Genomic DNA, 27,659 nt, shown 5'->3' with positions numbered 1-27,659 from the left:
GTGGTGTGTGGGTGTGGTGTGTGTAGTAGTGGTGTGTGTAGTAGTGGTGTGTGGTTGTGGTGTGTGGTAGGGGTGTGTGGTTGTGGTGTGTGGTAGGGGTGTGTGTAGTAGTGGTGTGCAGTAGTGGTGTGTAGTAGTGGTGTGTGGTAGTGGTGTGTGGTAGTGGTGTGTGGTTGTGGTGTGTGTAGTAGTGGTGTGTGTAGTAGTGGTGTGTAGTAGTGGTGTGTGGTTGTGGTGTGTGTAGTAGTGGTGTGTGGTAGGGGTGTGTGGTAGTGGTGTGTGGTAGGGGTGTGTGTAGTAGTGGTGTGTGTAGTAGTGGTGTGTAGTAGTGATGTGTGGTAGTGGTGTGTGGTAGGGGTGTGTGTAGTAGTGGTGTGTGGTTGTGGTGTGTGTAGTAGTGATGTGTGGTAGTGGTGTGTGGTAGGGGTATGTGTAGTAGTGGTGTGTGTAGTAGTGGTGTGTGGTTGTGGTGTGTGTAGTAGTGGTGTGTGGTTGTGGTGTGTGTAGTAGTGGTGTGTGGTTGTGGTGTGTGTAGTAGTGGTGTGTGGTTGTGGTGTGTGTAGTAGGACATGCACCAGACTGTACAAACTTCAAACTGTACTGTCTTATCCTCGCTTCATTAACCGTGTCAGGGTGACTGGTTATTAAAAGTACATCTGTATAATAAAAACAACATCCATTACTATAAGGAATGATCACAACCGCCCAAAAATGAGAGTAAAAATAGCCTTGAGTATCTTTATTACTTGTTAGAACCTCTGGTAGCCAAGAGTCCAAGACAGTCTCACCTCATTTCAAGAGAGAGGCTAAAAGGCTGGATACTTTTCACTTCGGCTACTTTGGATGCATTTAATGTCTCCAACATGCTGTAGACCTGAGAGAGATGTTCAGGTAATGTTATTGCGGAGACTCAGATTTCATCAAGTTGGTGTGGGGTTTACAATTTTTTCTGTTTCAGTAGCTTTCATCTCATCTAAGTCTGAGTCTCACGTATGTCTGGGTCTGGAAATGAATGATTTAAAATGACATTTTTTAGACAAGCAGTCAGCATTTAGAGGCAACACATTGTTGAATGTGTATACTGCATTACAGTATATATGTACTATCATAGTGTGTGTATTTGTGTGTATTGCACTCTGTGCATTGTGTGTGTGTGTGTGTGTGTGTGTGTGTGTGTGTGTGTGTGTGTGTGTGTGTGTCTCTGTGTGTGTCTGTGTGAGGGAGCCACTTAGCTGCACTCTGCCCCAAGGAGACATGTCTCATAGCCATTTGGGTGGGATGAATAAATCATCTTTGCCTTGTGAGACTTAATTAGGCATGATGCATGTCCGGAGACACAGGCTGCTGCCCTGATGCTGAGCCTTGAGCTCCACAGCGGCAGCTCAACAGTTCTGGGGCACTGCTCTGGGGTGGCAGAGATTGAACATTTTATTCTGCTTTCCAGCCCCAGTCAGTCCTGTAAACTGGTGAGGGCATCACACCATATGTTCAGTATATCAGCATAAACTGGCATAACCTTTTGACAGCCACATTAGTTATGAAGCGTGCAGTTCTAAAAAGAAAACATGTAAAAACCAAAGGTCACAGATCCCTCATCATACACTCTGGCTCGCTTTCCATCTGAAGCAAGTTTGACTAGAGTGGCTTTAAATGAAACTGTATGTAGAACATATTGTAGCATCCAAACCAACATCCCTGAAGATAAATGACATGAATAAAACATTCAATGAAAAGTGAATGTGATGTGAAGATAGTCAAAAGCATGTTTGTTTCACCTCTAAGGGTTAAACATGTTTTTTAGTTTCTCCTAGAATTGGATTTAGTTATGGTGCATTGATTTGCATGTACATCTACAGGGCTAGATATCCAATTCTCCCTTCTCTCTTCCTTCTGATGAGCAAACCATTTGAGCTCTCCAGGATTGGAAATAGTGCTTAGGGAATTCTCCCCCAATTGGCTAATCAAGGCCTCTCTCTCATGTCTCTAAATTTGTTTCAAAGGGTGCGATATTTCAGCAGGGGTAATCTCTCTTCCAGCTGTAATTCTTAATCACCCAACCAGCCGCTCGGTCAGTCATGATATGGGTCTTTATGGAGCTCTATGGGGCTCTCTCTGCCTGCCCTTCCCTGTAGCTCTTCCCTGCCTGGGCTTTGTCATCTGGTTTCAGCAGGTAGATGCTGAGATTGAGCCTGATCAATGCTGCTTCCTTTCTGTCCATTACCTCCTCCTCAGACACGGGTTAATGGGAAAGACATGTGGCACATGCACCATGCAGCACCATGACCCAAACAAGCACCATGCAGCACCCTGACCCAAACAAGCCCTGCTGCCTGCTCCCTCCCTGCACTAACATAAACCTGCCCATCTTTGCTTTCATGTCATCATGTAACAGGGCCAATCACGCACACGGACCACATACAACCTACCTAAATGCACCCCTCTCTGTTTTCCCAGAGTTCAAAGCTGTTTGAAAGATGAAGTGGTTAATGATTCAGTTTGGATGTCACAATCAAAGTGTACCATTATACTGTGGAAATATATAATTGCGACAAGTGCAACTTGGCTTCACCAAATGTACCAAGTGTTGTGTAGTAATATACAGACAGTGTAATATTGAAAGCTGTTCGATAATATATTTCTGCTGTCTTTTTCCTTAGTGGGTGTGAGTTCATGTACCCTGACTGAATTACAAGCTCGTATGTGAAGGTTAGCGAGTCTCTCTCCTCGCCTCCCAGCAGACGTCTGTGTATCCTGTAAGCGATCCTTTTCCGTCCCAACACTGTCAGACTGGAAGTTAATGGAAGATTTGGTTTCATACAGCCACTCATTAAAAAAAACGGTCATCAATGAGGCAGTATCACATGCCATGATAGAATTATCAGGCTTCCAGTAAATTCTGCTATTATAATCGAAATGTACTGGGTCCCTGACAAGAAATTCACCATCTATTATTCAGCTATCACTAAAACGAATGGCCCGCCCAATGTAGCGGTAAAATTGTCAAGACTGTGGCCATCCAATGGGTATTCTCCATACTATACATGTCATTTATAAAATGCCCATTATATTAAGCACTTCTCTGTTACCAATTCTATTATATAGGTAACGTCTAGAAATCATATTTTCAAAGCCAAAGCCTAGCCAAGCTACTCTTTCAGTCGGAATGGAATTAATGTAATTCAACAAAAGCCTTGACATTATGGGGGGGGGTCTATTCGGTGGTATTTCGACCAGGCGATAAATTCTACAATTAATGATATAAAACTTTATGTTTATGATCCACTCTTCTTCAAATATATTTTGCGGATCTTACATTACAGATCCCTGTCCACAGAACTTGGAAGCCCACCGTTTGGCTAACCGCTGTTACCTCTGTTACCTCTTACCTCTGTTACCTCTATGCCCTCAGAGCTGTGTTGAGAGAGAGCGATGAACCTGCCAGTGACATGCTTCTGTCCTTGGACTTGATCTGTCACCACAACCTCAGGGTGCCCATAACCACATGGCAATGTGGTTCAGCATTATCATATCAGGTTGTCAGCTTGGACAGGGACTGAAACCAATTAGATGATGATGTTTGTATTTTTAATGGCCCACTAACTGATGGCCAGGTCAGCTGTTTTTGTTAGGGTTGTGGGAGGGGAGGGTGGGGGTATTTTTTTCGCTCATTAAAAAAAAAAATGTGATAAAAGCCTATACATTTTGTTGAGAGACGTCCTTATCAAGTGTTTGTCATGAAACTAATACTGCTCCTCTGATGCCCTACAGTATCTAATCTACAGGTCAAGGAGAAAGTTGTGTGTAAACTGAGTTCTAGATGAGACTATCCATTAAACGTGCAGGTGAAAGTAGTCCTTTATGTGAGGCCGAGCAGGACAGACTGAGAACAGGCTTTCCCTCCCCAGCCTTTCAAACACAGACAAGCGACAAGGTAGAAGCCAGTGGTGTGAAGTTAAGCTCCCCTTTCTCCTCCTCTGTTCACCCCATTGCCTTTCGAGCGCCACACAAAAGAAGGGGGTCTCAAGATGTCTAAAAAGCACTATATACTCATAAAAAGTGACGAAAAAAGGCCAAGAGGGGTCGATTGTCCTTTTCTCCTTTCTACCCAGCAGAGTTTGGCTGTATGATAAGACTGATATGGCTCACATAAGACTGATAAGACTGATATGGTTCACATAGCTTCAACAAGACACGTATAGCTGAAGCTAATATGAATGACTTTCCTTATCCTCCTTTTGATGTTAGAATTGTTCATAATGTAAAAATAGTACATCTGTAGTATAGATCTACAGATTCCCATATTCTGCGAATTCATTCAAAACGTGTGACCTCCATTGAGATTAGAGTAAAAACAGTATGCTTAATAACAGAGTGATGCTACATAAAAAGTTAATTGCCAGGGTTCATTTGAAACGATTTCGATCCAATCACCTATCAAGTTCTTGTTGCCATGATCATTTTTCAAGGTGTTTAAAGTACTATTGAGTGATGCTGGCTTTGTCCCCTCCTTCCTTAACCATGCACACACCAACACACACACGCACACACACTCACACAGGCATTTGCTTGGACCCAGTCCCCAGCCCTCAGCCCTCAGCCCTCTGAGGGGGTCAGCTCAGATCAAAGGTGCTGGTCACAGCCATTAGGCCCAGCAGTGAAGACACAGCATGAAAAGCTTGTGTTTTGAAAAGGAGGGCAGAGAAAAAAACAACAGGGACCTCTCCATTTTAAAGGCAAACTGTGAAATAATTGAAAAGGTATGTCAATCAAGAGCAAGCGCCCAGCGGGAGCGCCCCGATTCCCAGGCTCTCTCCTGGTCGAGCACCGGGCCATGGAGGGCTGCTGAAGGGGGCAATCCAAGAAATCTTTCACTCGATTCTCCTCCTCCCTTATCCCCTGCTTTTTAATTGTGATGGGATGGAACGTCCCCACCCGTCCCGTCCCCCCCAAGTCCAACAAAAAGCTCAGTCATTAATAAGATCTTGTCTTTCCTCCACATCTCAGGTAAGTAACAAAGAGTTATTGGGGGACGGAGGGGCAAGTTGGAGTCCACATAGTTTTATGACCCCTCCTCCCCCTTTTTATTACCAGCCCCTACACCCAGTACCCACTCCCTCCTCCTCCCATAGCATGAGTTTGACAAAAGGAACCCCGTGAGAGTCTCTCGCTTTCCTTTCTGCGTTTTTATTTCAAGGTCAGAAAAGGCTGAATGATCTGACGAGGGGCTCACTTCCAAAAAAGGGGGAACGAAAGAAAAGAGAAAGAGTAAAAGAGGACTGGGCTTTGAAAATCCCATAGAAGATAGAAAACGGTCAGTCCACACTTGACTAGTCATGTATAGGGATTTGTTTGTAATAGCAGCTTCAGCTTATTAACAGCTCTGGCCAAAACATGTCAACAGATCCTGCCAAGGGTAAGAAAGAAGATAACGCTACCTGTCTCGTCAACAGAGCAGATGAAACATGCACAGCATAGAGTGGGTTATAATAAACATCATGATTACAGATAGCTACCCTTTCTTTCATCATTAGTTCCTTTATTGCATGTGCACATGTAATAATTCTTTAACATGCAAAAATGAGTTAATATTGCATTGAAAAAAGCAGAAACACTCATTGCATAAATATGACACAACATGTTGTCACACATGACATGTGGGTCTAACGTGAGTTCTCATGGTCATTAGCCTTAACATAATGAGGTCTATTTGAAGACTGATATCCAAACGATCGTCCGTACAAAACTATTCTCACACGTGAGAGATCCACGTTCCTGCATTCGATACCTCAGGGAAGAAAAGTCATTGTAACCCCGCCATCCACTCCTTGCTTTTAGTACATAGTGCAATCTACGTATCAGAGTGAGGATCATGGTAGCACCTACCGTGCCTGGAGCTCAGAGCAGCAAATCATGGCAATTAGAGGCAGCAGCACTTTCAGGCACCAGCGCTTTTCATTGGACTAGACAAGTCCCCATAAACCCACAGTGAGCTCCAATCACCAGCCTGCCTGGGCCTAATGGCTTGTGAGTCGCTTGCACGCTCCCTGCCACCATAACACCCAGTGTTTGTAAACACAGCTCGTAAAGGGGACATTGCCATCAAAGTGCTAACGTGCCTTTGAAGGATCAGAGGGATGGGGATGGGGGTGCAGTTGGATGGATTGGTACCTGCCTGGCCAGGCGGGCTGACTGGCCCTGGGCTGGCTGGCTGACTGGCCCTGGGCTGACTGGTCCTGGGCTGGCTGGCTGACTGGCCCTGGCCTGGCTGGCTGACTGGCCCTGGGCTGGCTGACTGGCCCTGGCCTGGCTGGCTGACTGGCCCTGGGCTGACTGGCCTTGGGCTGGCTGGCTGACTGGCCCTGGGCTGGCTGACTGGCCCTGGCCTGGCTGGCTGACTGGCCCTGGGCTGACTGGCTGACTGGCCCTGGGCTGGCTGACTGGCCCTGGCCTGGCTGGCTGGCTGACTGGCCCTGGGCTGACTGGCTGACTGGCCCTGGGCTGGCTGGCTGACTGGCCCTGGGCTGACTGGCTGACTGGCCCTGGGCTGACTGGCTGACTGGCCCTGGGCTGACTGGCTGACTGGCCCTGGGCTGGCTGGCTGACTGGCCCTGGGATGGCTGACTGGTCCTGGGCTGACTGGCTGGCTGGCCCTGGGCCGGCTGGCTGGCTGACTGGCCCTGGGCTGACTGGCTGGCTGACAGGCCCTGGGACGACTGGCCTTGGGCTGGCTGGCTGACTGGCCCTGGGCTGGCTGACTGGCCCTGGGCTGACTGGCTGACTGGCCCTGGGCTGGCTGGCTGGCTGACTGGCCCTGGGCTGACTGGCTGGCTGTCCCACTGCAGCTGTGTGGAGAAAGGGGCTCCATGTACACACATGTCAGAGAAGAAAGACACTCAACAGGTCCTCTGTGTATTTACCCTCTCTGTCTCTCTGTCTCTCTGTGTATTTACCCTCTCTGTCTCTCTGTGTATTTACCCTCTCTGTCTCTCTGTCGCTCTGTGTATTTACCCTCTCTGCCTCTCTGCCTCTCTGCCTCGCTGTGTGTCTGATGTGGATGACCTCAACTGGTAAGCATGGATAGTGGTGGTAGCAGCTGTGAGTCTGTGTATCGCTCCATGGTTCAGGAAGAAGGAAAGAGAAACGGACAATGTCTTTGGCTGTCTTATCTAGTGGTTGGTTTGACAATGTCACTTGTTGATAAGGATTTCACCTGAATAAAAACTTCCCCTGATCTTAAGTGTCTCTAAGACCATTACCCTTCTCTGTTATTTAAGTGATAATGCCTGAGAGGCCGGTGTTTGGAGGATATATTGGCACGGGTGTTTCAAACCGCATTATCCTTTTCATAAAATAGGTTACCAACATATTCAAATAATGATTGACATATAATTAAGCAATAAGGCCTGGGGGGGTGTGGTATATGGCTAATATACCACAGCTAAGGGCTGTTATTATGAGGAGTGCCTGGATACAGCCCTTTGCCGTGGTATATTTGCCATATATCACAAACACCTGAGGTGCGTTATAGTATTATAAACTGATTACCAATGTAATTAGAGCAGTAAAAATACATTTTTGTTATAACCGTGGTATTCGGTCTGATATACCACAGCTTTTAGCCAATCAGCATTCAGGGCTCGAACCACCCAGTTTATAATACTCTTTTTTTATCCCCAAACATATTAAGCCAACCCTTGCTCCCAATTACAGCTTTTTCCTAATTTCTTTCCAAACAAAGTCTGGATTTACATAAATAAATAGAGGAAAGATGGCAGTAGCGGGAGAGTAACACCTGCTCGGACCCTGGTGAGCGAGTTTATTTTTCATCGCTGGATGGGTTTAACCAGTGTCCCTGCTCGGAAACCCACTAGCTGCCCCCTTCAGCACATGTGGTTCTGCATGAGCAGCGCTGCACCGCTGGTCTGGGCGCTTCGTGAGTTTACTGCTCCTACTTCATTGGTGTGAGGTCCACATCTCCTTCAGCACCTTGATGTGTTACTGTGTTTACAGGTCCTGTCCAAATGCAACAGCCTATTTGTTAGCCTCGTTTCCCTTTTCAGCAACATTCAGGGGTGTCCATTAGAGGAGAAAAAACAGCAAGTTTCTCAAGATGTTTTCTCCTCCAAAAACAGGTTTCCATGGCTTGCGATGTCTGTTGGGAGGGATGTGTGCTTAGATCTGATAGCAGGCCACATCAGGGTGCCTTTGAAGGTGAGACAGGAGGAGTTCTCCAAGGGAGCAGCGTATCCAGCAATTAGGTCCTTTTCAGGCTCCTGTGGTAAGACCCACAGGTCATCTCCAAAACATTTCTGTCTATCACCATGACAATGGCTAAGGGCTTTTTGTGTAGACTAAAACCAGATCATGACCAAGCCACATGGGATTTGTTTGCAATCAGTGCCCAGAAGAAACAATTAGCCTGCAGCACTGCCAGGTCTTTTATGGAGAAAGTGGGTAAGAGGTTGGTGTAAGTGGCCATCAGACGCTGCTTTGTGTAGTAAACTTCACCGGGCATCATCTGGGTGGAGTGTCAGTGTCTGGTCTGGGATGATGGCACTCCCTCCCTGTGCAGACAGGACCCAGCCCATAATGCTCTTTGTGCTGAATGCTATAGTCAGTCTACTGAGAGGGTGTAGATACAGTGAGCTCTGGAAAATTTTGTCTGGCTCAGAATGCATTAAAAGACTGGGTGTTCTCATTTCATTGCATAAATCATACCGTACTTCCAGACACAGAATAATTTTGTTGTATTTTTTTTTACTTGAAAACAGTGTTGTCTTACAAGTAAATAGATTTTTCCTCTTGAATATTGTTTATGATATGTTTTTGAAGTGGCTGATTTGAATCATATCATTGTATTTCTGAAGGATGACACAGCCTATTTTCAAATGTATTTATGTCTCTGCAGTCTAGTAGTTCTCAGTGAGATGATTGTTAATAAGGAACTGAGGTGCAGATGTCTCTTCCCGTAGGGATTCATTTAAATAGGCCATTATGCATATCCAGTTTTTTTTCTCTTTTGTCTTGGGAAAACCCTCTCCCCAGAGCATATGCCCGTCTGGTTTCCTAATCGATAATGATAGAGTAGCTTATGATGGAAAACTCTAACAGAGACTTCTGTTCCTTCTTTTTCAGTTCTAATGGAAATCCGATCTGTCAGTGTGGGAGTCGTCGCCATCAAATCGGTCAGCACCGGGCTGTACTTAGCAATGTCCAAAAAAGGCACACTCTTTGGATCGGTAGGTACACCTTGCAACATTGTTTCATGAGACATCATGGGCAGCCAGGTTCCAGCTAGGGGACACTGATGTTTCCTCCAAGCACAGGTCATTCCATTCAAATGAGTTTTTGAGGTCCACACTAGGAAAATCAATAGCAGGCCAGAGTTTCAAGTATCAAGTTCTAATAGTGGCAATATCAATCATGACTATATACCTGGGCCCAGCTTGATAATAGCTGCAGTTGATGCTCGCATGCAAGTCTTGAAGAGAGGCTTGTTCCACTGTCAAAATACTGCAGATAGCCAAGAAAAGTCAAAATACTGCAGATAGCCAAGAAAAGTCAAAATACTGCAGATAGCCAAGAAAAGTCTAAATACTGCAGAGAGCCAAGAAAAGTTATAATACTGCAGAGAGCCAAGAAAAGTCATAATACTGCAGAGAGCCAAGAAAAGTCAGAATACTGCAGAGAGCCAAGAAAATTCATAATACTGCAGATAGCCAAGAAAAGTCAGAATACTGCACAGAGCCAAGAAAAGTCAAAATATTGCACAGAGCCAAGAAAAGTCAGAATACTGCAGAGAGCCAAGAAAAGTCAGAATACTGCACAGAGCCAAGAAAAGTCATAATACTGCACAGAGCCAAGAAAAGTCAGAATACTGCACAGAGCCAAGAAAAGTCATAATACTGCAGATAGCCAAGAAAAGTCAGAATACTGCACAGAGCCAAGAAAAGTCAGAATACTGCACAGAGCCAAGAAAAGTCAGAATACTGCACAGAGCCAAGAAAGTCGAATACTGCACAGAGCCAAGAAAGTCATAATACTGCAGATAGCCAAGAAAAGGAGGCTGAACTAAGATGTCAGAAGAGGCAGATGTGAAGGTCTTGCATGCCATCTGCCACTTGTTGTGCTCATACACAGCTCTCTCGTTCTTTCTCTCCCTCTCTTTCTCGTCTCTATTTCTCTCTCTGTCATGTAATGAGGCTGACCTATGGCATGGTATCTAAGTGTTTTACAGCTCAGAGAGAGAGAGAGAGAAATCTGGAGCTCGGCAGTCAGTCAGCAATGTGAAGCTGTGATGAGTTGCAGACCATTATTTCACCCTGCCACCAGCATAAACAGGACATAGATGAACTCACTCAGCTTCCTAGAGCCTCCCACTGAAACCTCCCTTAATGACCCATTAAGAAGGAGAATCCAAGCTAGGCTGATGCTATCTCCATTAAGGGGCCCTGTGATCTCAGCCTGATAGTGGCATGTAGAGGGGATTGCTCCAGAATCTGTTTTGATGGTCATATCTTTAGGTCATACCTACGTACAGATAGGAAGTTCCTGTGCCTGTATATTGACACAAATCCCTGTTTCGGTTCTTAGCCTCAGAAATGGATCAAGGAAGAGATAACAATCTGATAGATGACTGTCAAAACATTTTACATTGCAGATTAACACTTTTTCATGTAGGTTAGTTTCAGTATCAAAAATACATGTTTTTATATTGTTATATCTTCTTGGCCATGATCCAACCATAACGAATTGTCACGCCCTGACCTTAGAGAGTCGTTTATTTCTCTATTTGTTAGGTCAGGGTGTGGGGCATTCTATGTGATGTATTTCTTGTTTTGGCTGAGTATGGTTCCTAATCAGAGGCAGCTGTCTATCGTTGTCTCTGATTGGGAATCATACTTAGGCAGCCTTTTCCCACCTGTGTTTGTAGGTAGTTGTTTTCTGTTTAGTGGATTCTGTACCTGACGGAACTGTTTGGCTTTTAGTTTTTTGTTTCTTTTGTTCATGTGTTTCATAGTAAATAAAATGTGAACACTTACCACGCTGCACTTTGGTCCACTCCTTCAACTTCAGATGACAGCCATTACACGAACACCTAATTATAAAATGCTTTGTCATTCAATGTGGATGGTTGTTGTTTTGTTATGGAATATCATAGAAACAACACACAACAAATAACTCCATAACAACACAGAAATAAATGGAAAACATGAATGCAATAACAGACATGGACCTTTGTCCCTATCTCAGAGGTGTGTCCATGCTACTGCTGTTAGTTACTTCTTCTGGTCATAATAAACACCTGTTCTACTCTCTCTCTCTCTCTCTCTCTCCCTCACTCTCCCTCTCTCTCCCTCTCTTTCCCCCCCTCCCTCCCCTGCAGGTGAAGTACAACCCTAACTGTAAGTTCAAGGAGCGCATCGAGGAGAACGGCTACAACACGTATGCCTCCCTGCGCTGGAAACATGGCGGCAGGCAGATGTTCGTATCTCTGAACGGCAGGGGGAAGCCCCGGCGAGGTCACAAAGCCCGGAGGAGACACCCCTCCACCCACTTCCTCCCCATGCTGCCCTCATAGATGAACAACTGGACTCATGCTCTGCTCTGCAGCCAGTCCCTCCTACTAGTGTTGTGGTTACCAAGATAATTAGGAATAATATGATTATTTGATTATTATTATATCCATCCCCTCTCCCATATATGTACATTTGTTGGGATTTTATAAACTATTTTGTTTGTCGAGATCGATGTGGGGGGCATAATACAGTAAGTTTAAGTTATTCATCAACCCCCCCCCCCCCCCGAGCATAAGGTCCAGAAGTAAAGCTGCTAATATTGTGTAAATACAGTATGTCTATTATTATTATGATTGATTATCAAGCTGAGAGGATAATATTGATGACACTCTTCTGTGTCAAGGAGTTATTTTGACACCACCGTCCGCTGAGAAAGTGTGTAATTGAAACATATCCTCCCTCTAAAGGGTACGAGTATTGTCTATATATTGCCCCCATCCCTTATTTCTGCGACTCTACAGGAGACAATGCTTTCCCTTGAGTGACCTTAGAATATGCTGTTAAACCAATGGACTGCCGATGTAAAAGAGCTGACAAACCAGTAAACAGGACTTTGATTTAGGTTGTCAAAATATCCATCTGAGCAAGAGAGATGATTCTCTAAAGATACTGAAGGGCTATACAATCAACGCTGCAAAGGACTCTGCATTTAAGTGGATTTCATACAGAGGGGACAGAATTCCATGTTTATGGAAACGTTTGGACTGATGTACATTGATACCCATGGATATCTGCTGTAAGACATCTGGTAGTTTCAAGTTTTATTAGTCGTATGTACGGGATACGCATGGTATACATCGTCCAATGAAATGCTTACTTGCAGGTTCCTTCTCGACAATGCAACAACAATAAGAAGTAATAAAATATAAGAATAGGAACATAAAGTAAATATTAGAATAGAATAGACATAGACTAGAAGGCTGTCGGGTCTACTGGGTTTCTGAAATGAAACTTGTGAGCTCTGCAGAAGTGTGCTTTAGCCTCGTTTTTTCATCCTAGACCACTAGCTCAGGGGTCAAATCTTTCAAAGTGGGAGTCACGACGTTGTCTCTGATATGTTAGTTCCAGAATTCAGTAGTTAAATGCATACGGTACTCCCTTTGAAACACGTAGTGCATATGAGGCTGTATCACGGGAGGCTGGTGGCACCTTAATTGGGGAGGACGGGCACGTGGTAATGACTGGAGTGGAATAGGGGGTTTACATGTGTTTGATGCCATTCCATTTTCTCCACTCCAGACATTATTATGAGCCGTCCTCCCCTCAGCAGCCTCCACTGGGTTGTATGTGATAGGACAACCCATTCATTTTGTATGTATGGTAGCTGGTATTGCATTATCTTGTCATGTCTTGCTAACATTTTCAAAAACCTGTTGCAAATAGAACTTTTAATATATTTCAACCTTTTTGTACCGTATAACATTTGAAGTTGATGTTATTGTCTCCATTTTGTGTCTAGTCTGAAATCCTAATTGTATTCCAGTCCATATTCTAGTCTATACTGTATGTTACTGCAATATGGCACCTCCTCCCATCATCTGAATGGTCAGCAATGAGGATCTACAAGAACACCTGTTTCAACTATTAGTCAGTTATTAGGTAGTCTGTCAGTTGAATACTGTCATCAAAACAACATTAGTGAGTGTCTTGGTTCGTGTTCAGCTTGAACGTCAATAAAATGCACATAAATTACCCAATGTTCATGGAGTCACTTATGCTAACACGCTCCACATCTCTTCAGTTAGCTCCATTCTAAAGAGTGACCCTTTTTGCCTCTCATTTAATGTACTGTACTTGCCTTGATTGTTTTTGCGTTGTCAACATCTCATCAGAGTTACATAATCTGCATCATCATCAATCATCCCCACATGAACATTCACAGCGGGAGTGGATTGATAGTGGGACCTCCCCTGATGAGCTCTTCAATGGGCTATCACAGGTCTTTAATCACATGAAGGCCTGGTAGAATGGGAGGCTATAGAATCTTTTTACCCTGCAGACTGCAAAGATGGAGATGAATGGCCCTCTATTGGTGGGAGAAAGGCAAACGTTTCAGCCCGTCATAATGTGATTTGTTTTTGATGGGAAACATGTCTATTCAAAACAACTTTGTGTCACGCTGCCGTTCGATCCAAGGTCTGCCAAACAATTGGATGTGGGTGTGATGGTCTAGGGAGACTGAGTGTGTAAGTTTTAAATTGTATTTTTTTTACACCCTTTTTACACCCTTTTTTTTTACAGTTTTTACATCTTTAGAGCTGAAGACGTGGCCAAGGGTTACTTGTATCTTAGTGGGGGAAGTTTCAGCTGCGACACCATCTGAACCTTTAAAGTGCCACATGCCCAATCTATAGGGTCTCACAAGAAACAGCTGAAAGCAGTGAAACCTTCACTTAGTTCTGTATTTTACTAACAGTTAAGTGGGGAAATAAAGTTTAGTAGACAATAGACAGATGATATATACTGTAATTGCAGAAGTCTAGTTTTGCAGGTGTTTCTCGACCAATGCGTCCTTGTTAATCCTTCAGCAGGCACAGCATCTCTTTGAAACATGCAAGCCCACAAAGTAAAGTAATCCCATTTTATGCCTGTTCTGTTGAATGGCTCGCCTCATCGTCAAGTGTCTTCACCTCTCCACTCGTCTAACAGTCCAGAATGTATTTCTTGGCTTAAGGTGAGGCTGCCTGTTTATACCAGACCAGCTCAGAGCACAGGGATACTAAATGGGAGTCCTGTAATTATCATTGTTCTTCTGCTGTCCTGTCCAGTGCGCTCGCCAGAAAAACAAGAGGGATCCCTAGGCAGCGGTCATTCAAAGCAATCGACTTGATCAAAAACGCCATGAAACTATCAAGGTGGAATGCTCCAAAACATAATACAAGTGAATGGGAATGGATATCCTCCAAATGACATCACCCACTCCCACTCTACTATGGGCAGTTAATGCCCTATGCACAGGTGCTTCTTACTAAATATAGGGTTTGATCAGTTGCTATGTGTCACTACGCAATGTGTTGATGCACTCGTATAGGTTGGTTCCAAGGTTTGGCAAAGGGCATAGAAAAATAAGCAATATCATTTAATTGTGAAGAACTATATTTGAAAACGACCCCATAGCAATGCATAGCTGTTCAGTGTTCTAATGATTGTCCTGATTCTTTACAGCAGAACTCTGTACTGACCTCACAATGTTAGGGCAGTACTTGGGAATTATTCTAACCTCAAACAGTGAATATTAGTATACATTTTTCTGCCTATTACCCTATTTTACAGACACATACTGTATGTAGATTATTGAACTAAGCAGTTTTTTTTTTGTATCTATACATGCCTTGTCATCTGTAAAAGATTCATAAAAATGATTTCTTCCAGACAAAACAAGCAATAATATGATGGGGGCACAAGTCATGCGGCTTTAGCTACAACGTCTAAAGCTTCAGGGACCTTTGAAACCCTGTGTGGTCAATTTCTCTCAGAGGAGTGAAAAGAACTGTGGTGGGTGGGAGAAGAAAAAAAAAACTTGCCACTCACAATACCGATCTGATTGTATGTAGACTAAAAAGGAGGGGGGAAGGGGCAGAATTTTAAAGCGCTTATTGAATTGCTATTACAGCTCCTGAGACTAATTGCGGCTGTTGTGTGTCTCTCAGTCGCCGAGGGGGCTCTGGAGTGGCCCTGCATGCTCTTACCCAGTGGGGTTTTTTAAACAGAAAGGCCCAGAGAGAGCCCAGGACCACCGAAGATCAATAGCAAACCCTTCAGTCTTTCACAGGCCTACTCTAATCCTTCTCATTTGTCTGCCATTTTGTTTCAGAGCCATTCACAGCTCCCTGCATTTGGGATTAGGGTCATGTTTTGTTACAAAAACAGCCCAAGTTATTACGGTGAATAGACCGAGGGAAGACGATGAGTCTGTGATGTGCACATGTGCATGTCTGTGTGTGTGTGTGTGTGTGTGTGTGTGTGTGTGTGTGTGTGTGTGTGTGTGTGTGTGTGAGTGCGTGCGTGCGTGCGTGAGTGTGTGCGTGTGTACCTGTATGTTAGAAGAGTATGAGAATACTGTATGTCCAATGTCTCAGACAAAGCAGACTGTTTATTTTCTTCCTCGTAGAACTCAGTTAGAATGAGTTACAATGTCAGTTAGAACGAGTTAAGTTTCATAACTTTTCAGAAATTCCTTTACCTTTTTGTTCTTTCTGTGGCTGCCTGGCCGAACTGTCTGCTGGAGTCTTGGCAGCAGACATCAGATCCATCAGAAAGGCCAGGCCGGGCCTTCTCATCACTGAGTGAGTAGATTAGTCTGTGCGTCTGCAGCCACATGAGACAGGGCCTCTTAGGGCCACACGCACCAGCTACATTACCCCCAAAGCCCTACTATGCCACTTCACAGATATTTGGTGCCCAGAGGCCTCCGTCCACACTCACCCCCCATATGGCATTCCCAGATGCCTGCGGGCATGTCAGACACCGCAGGCTGGGAAGGAAGGGCTAGGAGGATGGGGAAAGGGTGGAGTAGGCTGAGGCTCCGTCCAGATAGTTTGGCCAACTGAAGCAAGTCCCAGTCAACATCATAAGGTTGTCTTTGGCTTTTGGTGACTGGAAAAGGCCTAAGTCGGGACAGGTTCATGAGAAGTCTGAGGCGGGCCAAACCTTATCCACCCTGCCCCTCGAGCTCCAGTGTGTGTTTGGAGTAATTCTCCAAGCGGAGAGGGCTAGACTGTCTCTGTCTTTTGTCACCATCTGTGCTGGGATATTTTCTCAGAGCTAACGCTACGGTAGCACACGCTGTCCTTTCATGTTCAAGGACTAGCAGGTGGATGTTCTTCCCTAAAGATGATTTTTCCAAGTATAATGTTTGAAATTCATCAAGGCTAATTTGTCCTTCTTAGGGGTTTTAAAATAAGTTGGTTTCGCTGTGGTGAAAAAGTTTTTATTTTATTACCCTGGCGGGCTGTATTCAGACGCATCAAAATATCCATTACCAGAAAGTGTCCGTTTCCTCTGTCAAGCCTTGTCATCATCTGCTTCTCAAGAACAGAACACACAGATAACTTGACACTGTTGGCCAAGGGCGAGGAATACAATGCTCTGTTACAGTTCAGTTTGAGGGGGCACCCTTTTTTTTAATGAAACAGCTGTGAAATTGTATGGTTTTTTTCAGTACCCAAGATAAATATGGAGACAGACTTAATCAAGAGTGACAACAACATGTAGCATACACTAAGAGGGTTATAGTGTTTTGACCAGACTGCCTCGAGTCGAGACTAGCTATGAGCTTTAATATAGTTCCCTCTGGGAGCCACTAATGTACCAATTTCCCCTTCAAGTCCCACCTCTGTGTGTGCGTCCTCCATCTCTGCCTCCACTTCACTAGCTCTCCATCCCACTCCATCAGAACTGTGGCATTAGGTGGGCCAATTCTCTTCTAAAGGTCTCTGAAATTAAAGGAGTCCTGTTTCAATTGTGGTCCACACATAGTTTTAATAATGTCTGGTTCTGTGTAAACTGCTGTAGGTATGACACCTCTTGGTACAATGTGTTGTAGGTATGATTCACAGGGTCTCATAAGAAGGGTAAAAACATGAGAAGAAAAATAATTTACAATTCAAGAGAAGTGTAACCTCCTATGCTGTACTGAGGATCCATTTTGTGGGGCTCGTCTGGGATCTGAACCTGGGAACTCTTGCAATATCACAGAAGGATAAGAAGTTAACATATTAAAGAAGACCTCCAGCGATTTAGGAACTTTTACTGTTGAAAAGCAATATCCCCAGTATAAATACAGTAAAGTACACACACACTAAAGGGTAAAAAAATATGTTTTGTGTAGAATAGTGGTTTTTAGACACAACTGCAAACTTAAAGGAGTAGGGCATTCAATGAGTTGGTCTAATGGGAATCCGTGATGTCATCTGCCTCCTCCTTGTTTGAGGAGCAATAGAGGAGCAATAGAGAACAAAAGAGGAAAGGCCCCCCCCCCACTGCTATGTCATGACTTACCTGGACCACCTATTGAGATGTGCCTTTCAGATGTTAAATGAGGTGTTAAATTTGTTCTTAAATAAGGTGAAAAGGAGACTGGAGTGCCATTTTAAGTTTTAATAAAGTTTTGTGTTTGTTGCTTTGTTGCTTTGTTTCTGTCACGCCTGCTCTTGTTCCCACTCTCTGGCGCTTGAGGACACCAGGCGGCCCATCATTACACACCCCTGTCCCCATCATTACGCACATCAGGCTTCATGGGACTCACCGGACTATATTACCTTATTGATTGCCTCCCCTATATCTGTCACTTCCTCAGATTCTTCACAGTGTCTGCATTATGTTATGTTTCCCCTGTCCAGACGCTGTCCTTGTTTTGTTTCATGTGTTTATCCATTAAATCTTCACTCCCTGTACTTGCTCTTTTCGTCTCCCAGCATCTGTCCTCACAGAATGCAGACACAATATTGGAAGCATTGTTTTTTGTGGGGTTTGGGGAAGTCGGGTCCGGGTGCCGCTGCTGATTTAACCAGGGGTGGGCTCAGCTGGCTCATCGAGCTTCCATGCCTTAGCTGGCTCGAGAGGTTTTCTTGCCTCGGTTGGGTCAGCAGGCTCCCCATCCCCACGTCATGCTCAGCCGGCTCATCGGGCTCCCACACCTCAGCCGGCTCATCAGGCTCCCATCCCAATCATGCCTGGGATATGCCTGGGATACTCAAAAAAGTTCTGGGACACTGTAAGTCCATGGAGAAAAAGAACACCTCCTCCCAGATGCCCACTGCACTGAGGATAGGAAACTCTGTCACCTCCGATAAATCCACTATAATTGAGAATTTCAATAAGCATTTTTTTCTACGGCTGGCCATGCTTTCCACCTGGCTACCCCTATCGGCGGTCAATAGCACTGCACCCCCCACAGCTACTCGCCCAAGCCTTCCCATTTCTCCTTCTCCACAAATCCAGTCAGCTGATGTTCTGAAGAGCCTGCAAACTCTGGACCCCTACCAAATCAGCGGGCTAACAATCTGGACCCTTTCTTTCTAAACTTATCTGCCGAAATTGTTGCAACTCCAATTACCAGCCTGTTCAACCCTCTCTTTCGTGTCGTTGAGATTCCAAAAGATTGGAAAGCAGTGCTGTCATCCCCTCTTCAAAGGAGAGGACACTCTTGACCCCAAACTGCTACCGACCTCTATCTATCCTACCCTGCCTTTCTACGGTCTTCGAAAGCCAAGTCAACAAACGATTACCGACCATTTCGAATCCCCACGCACCCTTCTCCGCTATGCAATCTGGTTTCAGAGCTGGCTCATGGGTGCACCCTCAGCCACGCTCAAGGTCTCCTAAACGATATTGTAACGCCATCGATAAGAAACAATACCTGTGCTGCGTATTCATTGACTGGCCAAGGCTTTCGACTCTGTCAATCACCAACTCCTCATCGGCAGACTCAATAGCCTTGGTTTCTCAAATGATTGCCTCGCCCTGGTTCACCAACTACTTCTCTGATAGAGTTCAATGTGTCAAAATCGGATGGCCTGTTGTCCGGGCCTCTGGTAGTCTCTATGGGGGTGCCACAGGTTCCATTCTTGGGCCAACTCTTTTCTCTGTATACATCAATGATGTCGCTCTTGCTGCTGGGAGTCTCCTGATCCACCTCTACGCAGACGACACCATTCTGTACACTTCTGGCCCTTCTTTGGACACTGTGTTAACAACTCTACAGACGAGCTTCAATGCCATTACAACTCTCCTTCGTGGCCCTCCAAACTGCTCTTAAATACAAGTAAAACTAAATGCATGCTCTTCAACCGATCGCTGCCTGCACCTGCCCACCCGTCCAGCATCACTACTCTGGACGTATCTGACTTAGCATATGTGGACAACTACAAATACCTAGGTGTCTGGTAGACTGTAAGCTCTCCTTCCAGACTCACATCAACATCTCCAATCTAAAGTTAAATCTAGACTTGGTTCCCTATTTCGCAACAAAGCATCCTTCACTCATGCTGCCAAACATACCCCTCGTAAAAATGACACATTCCCTACCGATCCTCGACTTCGGCGATGTCTCTTTCCAAAATAGCCTCCAATACCCTACTCAATAAACTGGATGCAGTCTATCACAGTGCCATCCGTTTGTCACCAAAGCCCCATATACTACCCACCACCTGCGACCTGTACGCTCTCGTTTGCTGGCCCTCGCTTCATACTCGTCGCGAAAACCCACTGGCTCCAGGTCATCTACAATACCCTGCTATGGTAAAGTCCCCCCCTTATCTCTGCTCACTGGTCACCATAGAAGCACCCACCTGTAGCACGCGCCTCCAGCAGATATATCTCCTCTGGTCACCCCCAAAGCCAATTCCTCCTTGGCCGTCTCTCCTTCCAGTTCTCCGCTGCCAATGACTGGAACGAACTACAAAAATCTCTGAAATGGACACACTTATCTCCCTCACTAGCTTTAAGCTCCAGCTGTCAGAGCAGCTCACAGATCACTGCACCTGTACATAGCCCATCTATAATTTAGCCCCAAACAACTACCTCTTCCCCTACTGTATTTATTTATTTATTTTGTCCTTTGCCACCCCATTATTTCTATTTCTACTTTGCACTTTCTTCCACTACAAATCTACCATTCCAGTGTTTTACTTGCTTATTGTATTTACTTTGCCACCATGGCCTTTTTTGCCTTTACCTCCCTTATCTCACCTCATTTGCTCACATTGTATATAGACTTATTTTTCTACTGTATTATTGACTGTATGTTTGTTTTACTCCATGTGTAACTCCGTGTTGTTGTATGCGTCGAGCTGCTTTGCTTTATCTTGGCCAGGTCGCAATTGTAAATGAGAAATTGTTCTCAACTTGCCTACCTGGTTAAATAAAGGTGAAATAAAAATAAATAAATAAAAATGCCTCAGCCAGCTCATCGGGCTCCCATGCCTCAGCCCGGCTAGTCCAGCTCCCGCGCCTCGGCCGGCCCGCCAGGCTCGCCCAGGGGGGATGCCGGGTGGTGCCCCTAGAGGGTGGGGACGGGGTACTGTCACACCTGCTCCCGCTCCCCCTCTCTGGCGCTCAACGGCACCAGGTGACCTATCATTACGCACACCTGTCACCATTGTTACGCGCATCAGCGCTTCATGGGACTCACCTGAACTCTATTACCTTATTGATTGCCTCCCCAGGTAACTTAACTAAATGGCTATCGCCCCGTAGCATGCACTTCTGTCACCATGAAGTGCTTTGAAAGGCTAGTTAAGGAACATATCACCTCCACCTTACTTGACACCCTAGACCCACTACAATTTGCATACTGCCCCCAACAGGTCCACAGACGACGCAATCACTATTGCACTGCACACTGACCTATCCCACCTGGATAAGATAAATACCTACGTAAGAATGCTGTTCATTGACTTACAGCTCAGCCTTCACTCCATAGTGCCCACCAAGCTCATCACTAAGCTCAGAGCCCTGGAACTGAACCCCTCCCTGCACAACTGGGTCCTGGACTTCCTGACGGGCTGACCCCAAGTGGGGAATGTAGGCAGCAACACCTCCGCCACGCCGATCCTCAACAGGGGGGACCCACAGGGGTGCATGCTCAGCCCCCTCCTGTACTCCCTGTTCACCCATGGACTGCCATGGTCATGCACGTCTCCAACTCAATCATCAAGTTTGCTGACTACACAACAGTTGTAGGTCTGATACCAACAATTATGAGACAGCCTACAGTGAGGAGGTGAGAGCCCTGGCGGAGTGGTGACAGTAAAATAACCTCTCCATCAACGTCAACCAAACAAAGGAGCTGATCGTGGACTACAAGAGACAGCAGAGACAGCACGGCCCACCCACATTGACAGGGAGAGGGCTTGGCCCCTAAGAACCTCACTAACTTCTACAGATGCACCATTGAGGGCATCCTGTCAGCCTGTATCACCCCCTGGTATGGTCAATTGCACCCTCCGCAACCACGGGACTCTCCAGGAGCACACTGCCTGCCCTCGAGGACATCTACAGCACCCGGTGTCACAGGAAAGCCAAGAAGATCATCAAGGACCTCAGCCACCCGAGCCACGGCCTTTTCACCCTGCTACCATCTAGAACAGGGGTGGGAAATTCCAGTTCTCGAGGGCCTGATTGGTGTCACAGTTTTGCCCCAGCCCCAGCTAATACACCTGACTCCAATAATCACATAATCATGATCTTCAGCTTAGAATGCAATTTGATTAATCAGCTGTGTTTGCTAGGGATGGAGAAAAAGTGTGACATCAATCAGGCCCCCGAGGACTGGAGTTGCCCACCCCTGATCTAGAAGGTGGAGACAGTACAGGTGCATCAAAGCTGGAACCGAGAGACTGATAAACAGCTTCTATCTCCAGGCCATCAGACTGTTAAACAGTCACCACTAGTGGCCTCCACCCAGTACCCTGCCCTGAACCTTAGTCACTGTTCTAGTCGGCTACCACACCCGGTACTCTTCCCTGCGCCTTAGAGACTGCTGCCCTATGTACATAGAGTCATTGAACATTGATCACTTTAATAATTTACGTTCTGTTTTACCCACTTTATACAGTACCAGTCAAAGTTAGGACACACCTACTCATTCAAGGGTTTTTCTTTATTTTTAATATTTTCTACATTGTAGAATAATAGTGAAGACATCACAACTATGAAATAACACATGGAATCATGTAGTAACCAAAAAAGTGTTAAACAAATCAAAATATATTTTATATTCAAGATTCTTCAAAGTAGCCACCCTTTGCCTTGATGACAGCTTTGCACACTCTTGGCATTCTCTCAACCAGCTTCATAAGGTAGTCACCTGGAATGCATTTCAATTAACAGGTGTGCCTTTTAAAAGTTAATTGTGGAATTTCTTTCCTTCTTAATGCGTTGGAGCCTATCAGTTGTGTTGTGACAAGGTAGGGGTGGTACACAGAAGATAGTCCTATTTGGTAAAAGACCAAGTCCATATTATGGCAAGAACAGCTCAAATAAGCAAATAGAAACGACAATCCATAATTTCTTTAAGACACGAAGGTCAGTCAATTCGAAAAAGGATGATCAGATGTTTTCTGTGGCAGCTTGTATAGTTCTGACTCTCTTGCCCCCTCCACTGGATATACCGCAGTACTTTATTTACTCTTAAATGTTTAAATCTGTAAGAGCTGAATCCTAACTTGAGATCTGTGCATATCACTAGGATTGGAATGAAAGGATTAATCTCTTAAAGCAGCAATCAGCAGTTGAACACAATGACAAAGAGCTCCCCCTGTTTTGGTAGAAAGCTGAGGGATGGGGCTGGAGAAATGTAACCACTCTCAATGTATAGACAGAGCTATGGATTCAAGAATTGGGCATCCATGATATAAAAAATTCTAGTTTTAACCAAGTTTTGAGGCTATACAGTGTTGGTTTGCATTTACTTGTTTAAAAACATTGGGGGGAAACAATCTTATATTTTGGGTTCTGATGGGATGACAGTTGACCTGAGCCCATGAGTCAATTATAAGTTATATTATTCAAGTATCAATTGGTGCATATCTTTCATTTATGAGTCCAAAAATTGATGTAGCAACTGAAGATTGCCCCTTAAGCCTATTTCTCACAGATTGGGAGAAACAGAGTGTGGATTTACCAGTGCAAGACCACCATGTCTGCTTGTCAGTGTCCTGCTGTTCGAGTTAAAATGTGAATAACCACAATGTGGTGACCTATATGAGGTGTGAATGTGGTGGGTGAATGAATGATATGCAAGGTTCACACATTCATAGGTCAAACCCTGTGTAGGTAGATGAGCTGGGAAGGGTTTATAAAGATGCTCAGGACTTTTGAGGACAGTCTGAGAAGAAGACACACTCTCTGACAATATGGCTGCCACATCTGTCCTGCTCCTGCTGGTCACTCTCCTGCCCCCTCAAGGGCTCAAAGGTAAGACCAAACTTTATCTATCACTTCAACCTATCACATGTCCACTCACACTTCCACTCACTCTGGCAGTTAAAAGAGGATGACATTTGACCCTCTAACCATGGACAGCAGAAAACTGCAAAGTGACACTGATTTGGTTGTATAGCAAAAGCATAAAATTCACGTGATCATCACAAATTCTAGTCTTTGAATTCTAGTTGTTTAAAGCCCACTGTTGTTAATTTGGGTTTCATTGGGGATATCTCTGTCTCTACCAGCCCACCAGGACTCTGGCATTGTGAATGGAGAAAAGACCAAAACCAACTCTAAACCCTACATGGTCTCTGTGCAGGAGAGGAACAAGGAAACAGAAAAGAGCGAACATATCTGTGGGGGGTTTCTTGTGTCAGATAACTTTGTCATGACGGCCGCTCACTGCTACAAAGGTAATTGGTTTTACTCTTATCCTATTGAACTATTTGAGGGAGAAAACTACTCACACCAAGAAGTCCTAAGTGGTTCTGTGGTCTTTGTAAAAAATTGCAGATTTGCTTTATGCTGTAGAACAGGGGAGTCAGACAAATTTTGCCCTGGGGGCCACATTCGGTCTACAACTAGGTCTGGAGGGCCGCACTGAAAACATTAGGAACACTTTCTGCCCTCAGAACAGCTTCAATTCTTCAGGGCATGGACTCTACAAGGCATCGAAAGCATTCCACTGTCATGCCCTGACCTGAGAGAGACGGTTTGTTTCTCTATGTGGTTAGGTCAGGGTGTGGGGTGGGCATTCTATGGTGTCGATTTCTTTGTGTTGAGCCGAGTATGGTTCCTAATCAGAGGCAGCTGTCTATCGTTGTCTCTGATTAGGAATCATACTTAGGTAGCCTATCCCCACCTGTAGTTGTGGGATCTTATTTTTGTACTGCTTGTTAAGCCTGCAAGATGTTACGGTCGTTATCATTGTTTATTATTTTGTTTTTAGTGTTCTGATTTCAAATAAATACAACGATGAACACTTACCACGCTGCACCTTGGTCTACTCCTTTTGACGATTGTGACATCCACAGGGATGCTGGCCCATGTTGACTCCAATTGGCTGGATGTCCTTGGGTATTGGACCAATCTTGATACACATAGGAAACTGATGAGTGTGAAAAACCCAGCAGCTTTGCAGTTCTGACACACTCAAATTGGTGCGCCTGACACCTACTACCATACCCCATTCAAAGGCACAAATATTTTGTCTTGCCCATTCACCCTCTGATCAAGGCATAAAAATCCTTCTTTAACCTGTCTTCTCCCCTTCATCTACACTGATTGAAGTGGATTTAACAGGTGACATCAATAAGGGATCATAGCTTTCACCTGGATTCACCTGGTCAGTCTATGTCATGGAAGTTGTCCCTGCTACACTCGCATTAACATCTGCTAACCATGTGTATGTGACAAATAAAATTTGATTTGATTTAATGTTTTGTACACTCAGTGTATGTGTATATACATTACATGACCAAAGGTATGTTGACACCCCTTCAAATTAGTGGATTTGGCTATTTCACCCACACTCGTTGCTGACAAGTGTTTTAAATAGTGAGCCCTGACCTCATCCCCATCGAACATGTTTGGGTGAATTGGAACGCCGACTGCGAGCCAGGCCTAATCACCAAACATCAGTACCCGACCTCACTAATGCTCTTGTGGCTGAATGGAAGCAAGTCGGGCAGCAATGATCCAATTTGGTTGAGGTCAAATGATTGTGGAGTCAGGTCATCTGATGCAGCATTCCATCACTCTCCTTGGTCAAATAGCCCTTAACAGCCTGGAGGTGTGTTTGTGTCATTGTCCGTTGAACAACAAATGATGGTCCCACTAAGCACAAATCTCAAAACCAGTCTAATGTCCATTGCTCGTGTTTCTTTAGTGGTTTCTTTAACATGAAGGCCTGATTCACGCCAGTCTCCTCTGAACAGTTTATGTTGAGATGTGTCTGTACTTGAACTCTGTGAAGTATTTATTTGGGCTGCAATCTGAGGTGCAGTTAAATCTAATGAACTTATCCTCTGCAGCAGAGGTAACTCTGGGTCTTCTTTCCTGTGGCAGTCCTCATGAGAGCCAGTTTCATCATAGCGCATGAGTTTTTTCCAACCGCCGTGTCTTTGTGAGATGCAGAGTAGTGTGAACGGATGTTCTCCGCATGTGTGCTTCCCACCGTGAAGCATGGAAGAGGAGGTGTGATGGTGCTTTGCTGGTGACACTATCTGTGATTCATTGAGGAATTTCAAGGCACACTTAACCAGCATGGCTACCACAAGCATTCTGCAGCGATACACCATACCATCTGGTTTGGGACTATCATTTGATTTTCAGCAGGACAATGACCCAAAACACACCTCAAGGCTGTGTAAGGTCTATTTGACCAAGAAGGAGGGTGATGGAGTGCTGCATCAGATGACCCTGGCCTCCACAATCACCCGACCTCAACCCAATTGAGATGGTTTGGGATGAGTTGTACTGCAGACTGAAGGAAAGCAGCTAATAAGTTCTCAGAACATGTGGGAACTCCCTCAAAAGTATTCCTCATGAAGCTGGATGAGAGAGAATGCCAGATGTGTGCAAACCTGTCATCAAGGCAAAGGATGGCTACTTTGAAGAATCTCAAATATATCATATTTTGATTTGTTTAACACTTTTTTAGGTTACTATATGATTCCATTTGTGTTATTTAATAGTTTTGATGTGTTCACAGTATTCTACAATGTAGAAAATAGTAAAAAAGAAAGAAAAACCCTTGAATGAGTTAGGTGTGTCCAAACTTTTGACTGGTACTGTATATATATATAAAATACTTGTTTTTCAAAATGTAGAGTAACTGTTCTTCTCGTCTGTGTTTCAACCATTGAGTTCAGGGAGATTCAGGAGGTCCTCTGGTGTGTGGAGGGATAGCAGTGGGAGTTGTGTCCTTCAATGATGCAGACCATTGCAACCAGTCGAAGCACCCAATGTCTACACAACATATCAACCTATCTCCCCTGGATCAAGAAAGTAACTGGACTTAAATCAGTCAACTAAATGATTAATAAACACACACACTCTTGTTACAGAAAATATTAACTGAGTGTATGTACGTGTGTGTTGATTTCCTGTAAAGGTCTCAAGTACTGACAGACAACATAGGTTATTATTTTATATGCATTATTTTTAGACAGATAGGCTACATGGAAACATGTGCTTCAGACAACAAAGTATCTCCGGTTACATGAAAGCGACACAATTCTCTGAACGCTCACCACTGCTTATTTTCAGTGCCAGAAGCCTTGGTCACTGTGGTTCATCTATCTGGTTCGTAGTGCTGCTAAGCACGGCACTAACGCACTGCAAACTTAGCAGGTACAAAAACTGCTGCATAGGTACTTGAAAAACAGACTGAGATGACAGTAGCAAAGTCTGTCAAACATTATAAACCTGTAGGTGGTCATGGTTGGCATGTAGAGGTTACATTGGCACAGAATTGGGTGAAACACAGGAGGGTGTCAACCTCCATGTGAGACACATAGCTCTTGAATGAGGGACGAGGTATATACTACTATGAATAGGTACAACAACTGGTGGGATTCCCTGGTGTTATACCAAAACACTAGAGTAGGTCAATGTTGCACGTAGTAACCAATGCATTGTAGGGGGGAAAACATGAATGTGGGAAACTAGGCCCATGTCTACTTTAGTGAGGAAGCTGCACCATCTTTTGTTTGTAAGACTGAATAACTTTCAGAAATATGTCTGACTTCCCTCTGCTGGATATACTGAGATGCATGGCAAATGATCTTACAAGCATTTCTAAACACAATCCTTTCATTAATATCTGGAATTAAAAATACTTTTAAGCCATTGTTTTTCACAAGAAAAAGTAGTGATTAAAACTGTCCTTCTGTTTGATCAAAGAAAGTTAACTAATAGACTAAGTACGGCAAAATATAATCTTAGGGCTGTTCTCCCGGCACATATCAACAGTCATAATCTGTGATCTATACCAGGTGTCAGGCAATGTACAAATGTGAAAACTAAGTGGTACATCTGTAAAGGGTTTAGAGAGTCCTCAGCACTTTGAAACCAGCAGTCCTGAAGAAGACAAAGACCTCAACCTCATCAAACATCTTGGGATGAATGTGAACGGCGACTGCGAGC

General features: G+C 44.6%; 2 protein-coding genes across 2 annotated transcripts in view; both read left to right on the top strand.

Moving 5' to 3' along the window:
• LOC115192647 (fibroblast growth factor 10-like) overlaps positions 1–11,666 on the top strand; it is a 31,417-nt gene extending 19,751 nt beyond the window's left edge. The window contains exons 2-3 of the mRNA XM_029751401.1: positions 9,136–9,239; positions 11,387–11,666. Coding sequence (XP_029607261.1) covers positions 9,136–9,239; positions 11,387–11,581 — 299 coding nt within the window. The 3' untranslated portion in view covers positions 11,582–11,666. The remainder of the gene's footprint in view (positions 1–9,135; positions 9,240–11,386) is intronic.
• Positions 11,667–23,369: 11,703 nt separating this feature from the next.
• LOC115192646 (duodenase-1-like) lies at positions 23,370–26,588 on the top strand. The gene is made up of 3 exons (XM_029751399.1): positions 23,370–23,498; positions 23,756–23,923; positions 26,384–26,588. The coding sequence occupies exons 1-3, from the start codon at positions 23,438–23,440 to the stop codon at positions 26,443–26,445; spliced, it is 291 nt and encodes a 96-aa protein (XP_029607259.1). The 5' UTR covers positions 23,370–23,437; the 3' UTR covers positions 26,446–26,588.
• The last annotated feature ends 1,071 nt before the right edge of the window (positions 26,589–27,659 follow it).

Source organism: Salmo trutta, chromosome 4 (assembly GCF_901001165.1).
Source record: "Salmo trutta chromosome 4, fSalTru1.1, whole genome shotgun sequence".
NCBI lineage: Eukaryota > Metazoa > Chordata > Actinopteri > Salmoniformes > Salmonidae > Salmo > Salmo trutta.
The sequence above is the reverse complement of the archived record's forward strand: the minus strand, read 5'-3'. Positions and strand labels throughout refer to the sequence as shown.

Coding starts and splice junctions, on each gene's coding strand:
- LOC115192646 (XM_029751399.1), top strand. CDS start 23,438: ATGGCTGCCACATCTGTCCTGCTCCTGCTGGTCACTCTCCTGCCCCCT. Junction 23,499..23,755: donor GCCCCCTCAAGGGCTCAAAG/GTAAGACCAAAC, acceptor TGTCTCTACCAG/CCCACCAGGACTCTGGCATT. Junction 23,924..26,383: donor GGCCGCTCACTGCTACAAAG/GTAATTGGTTTT, acceptor CATTGAGTTCAG/GGAGATTCAGGAGGTCCTCT.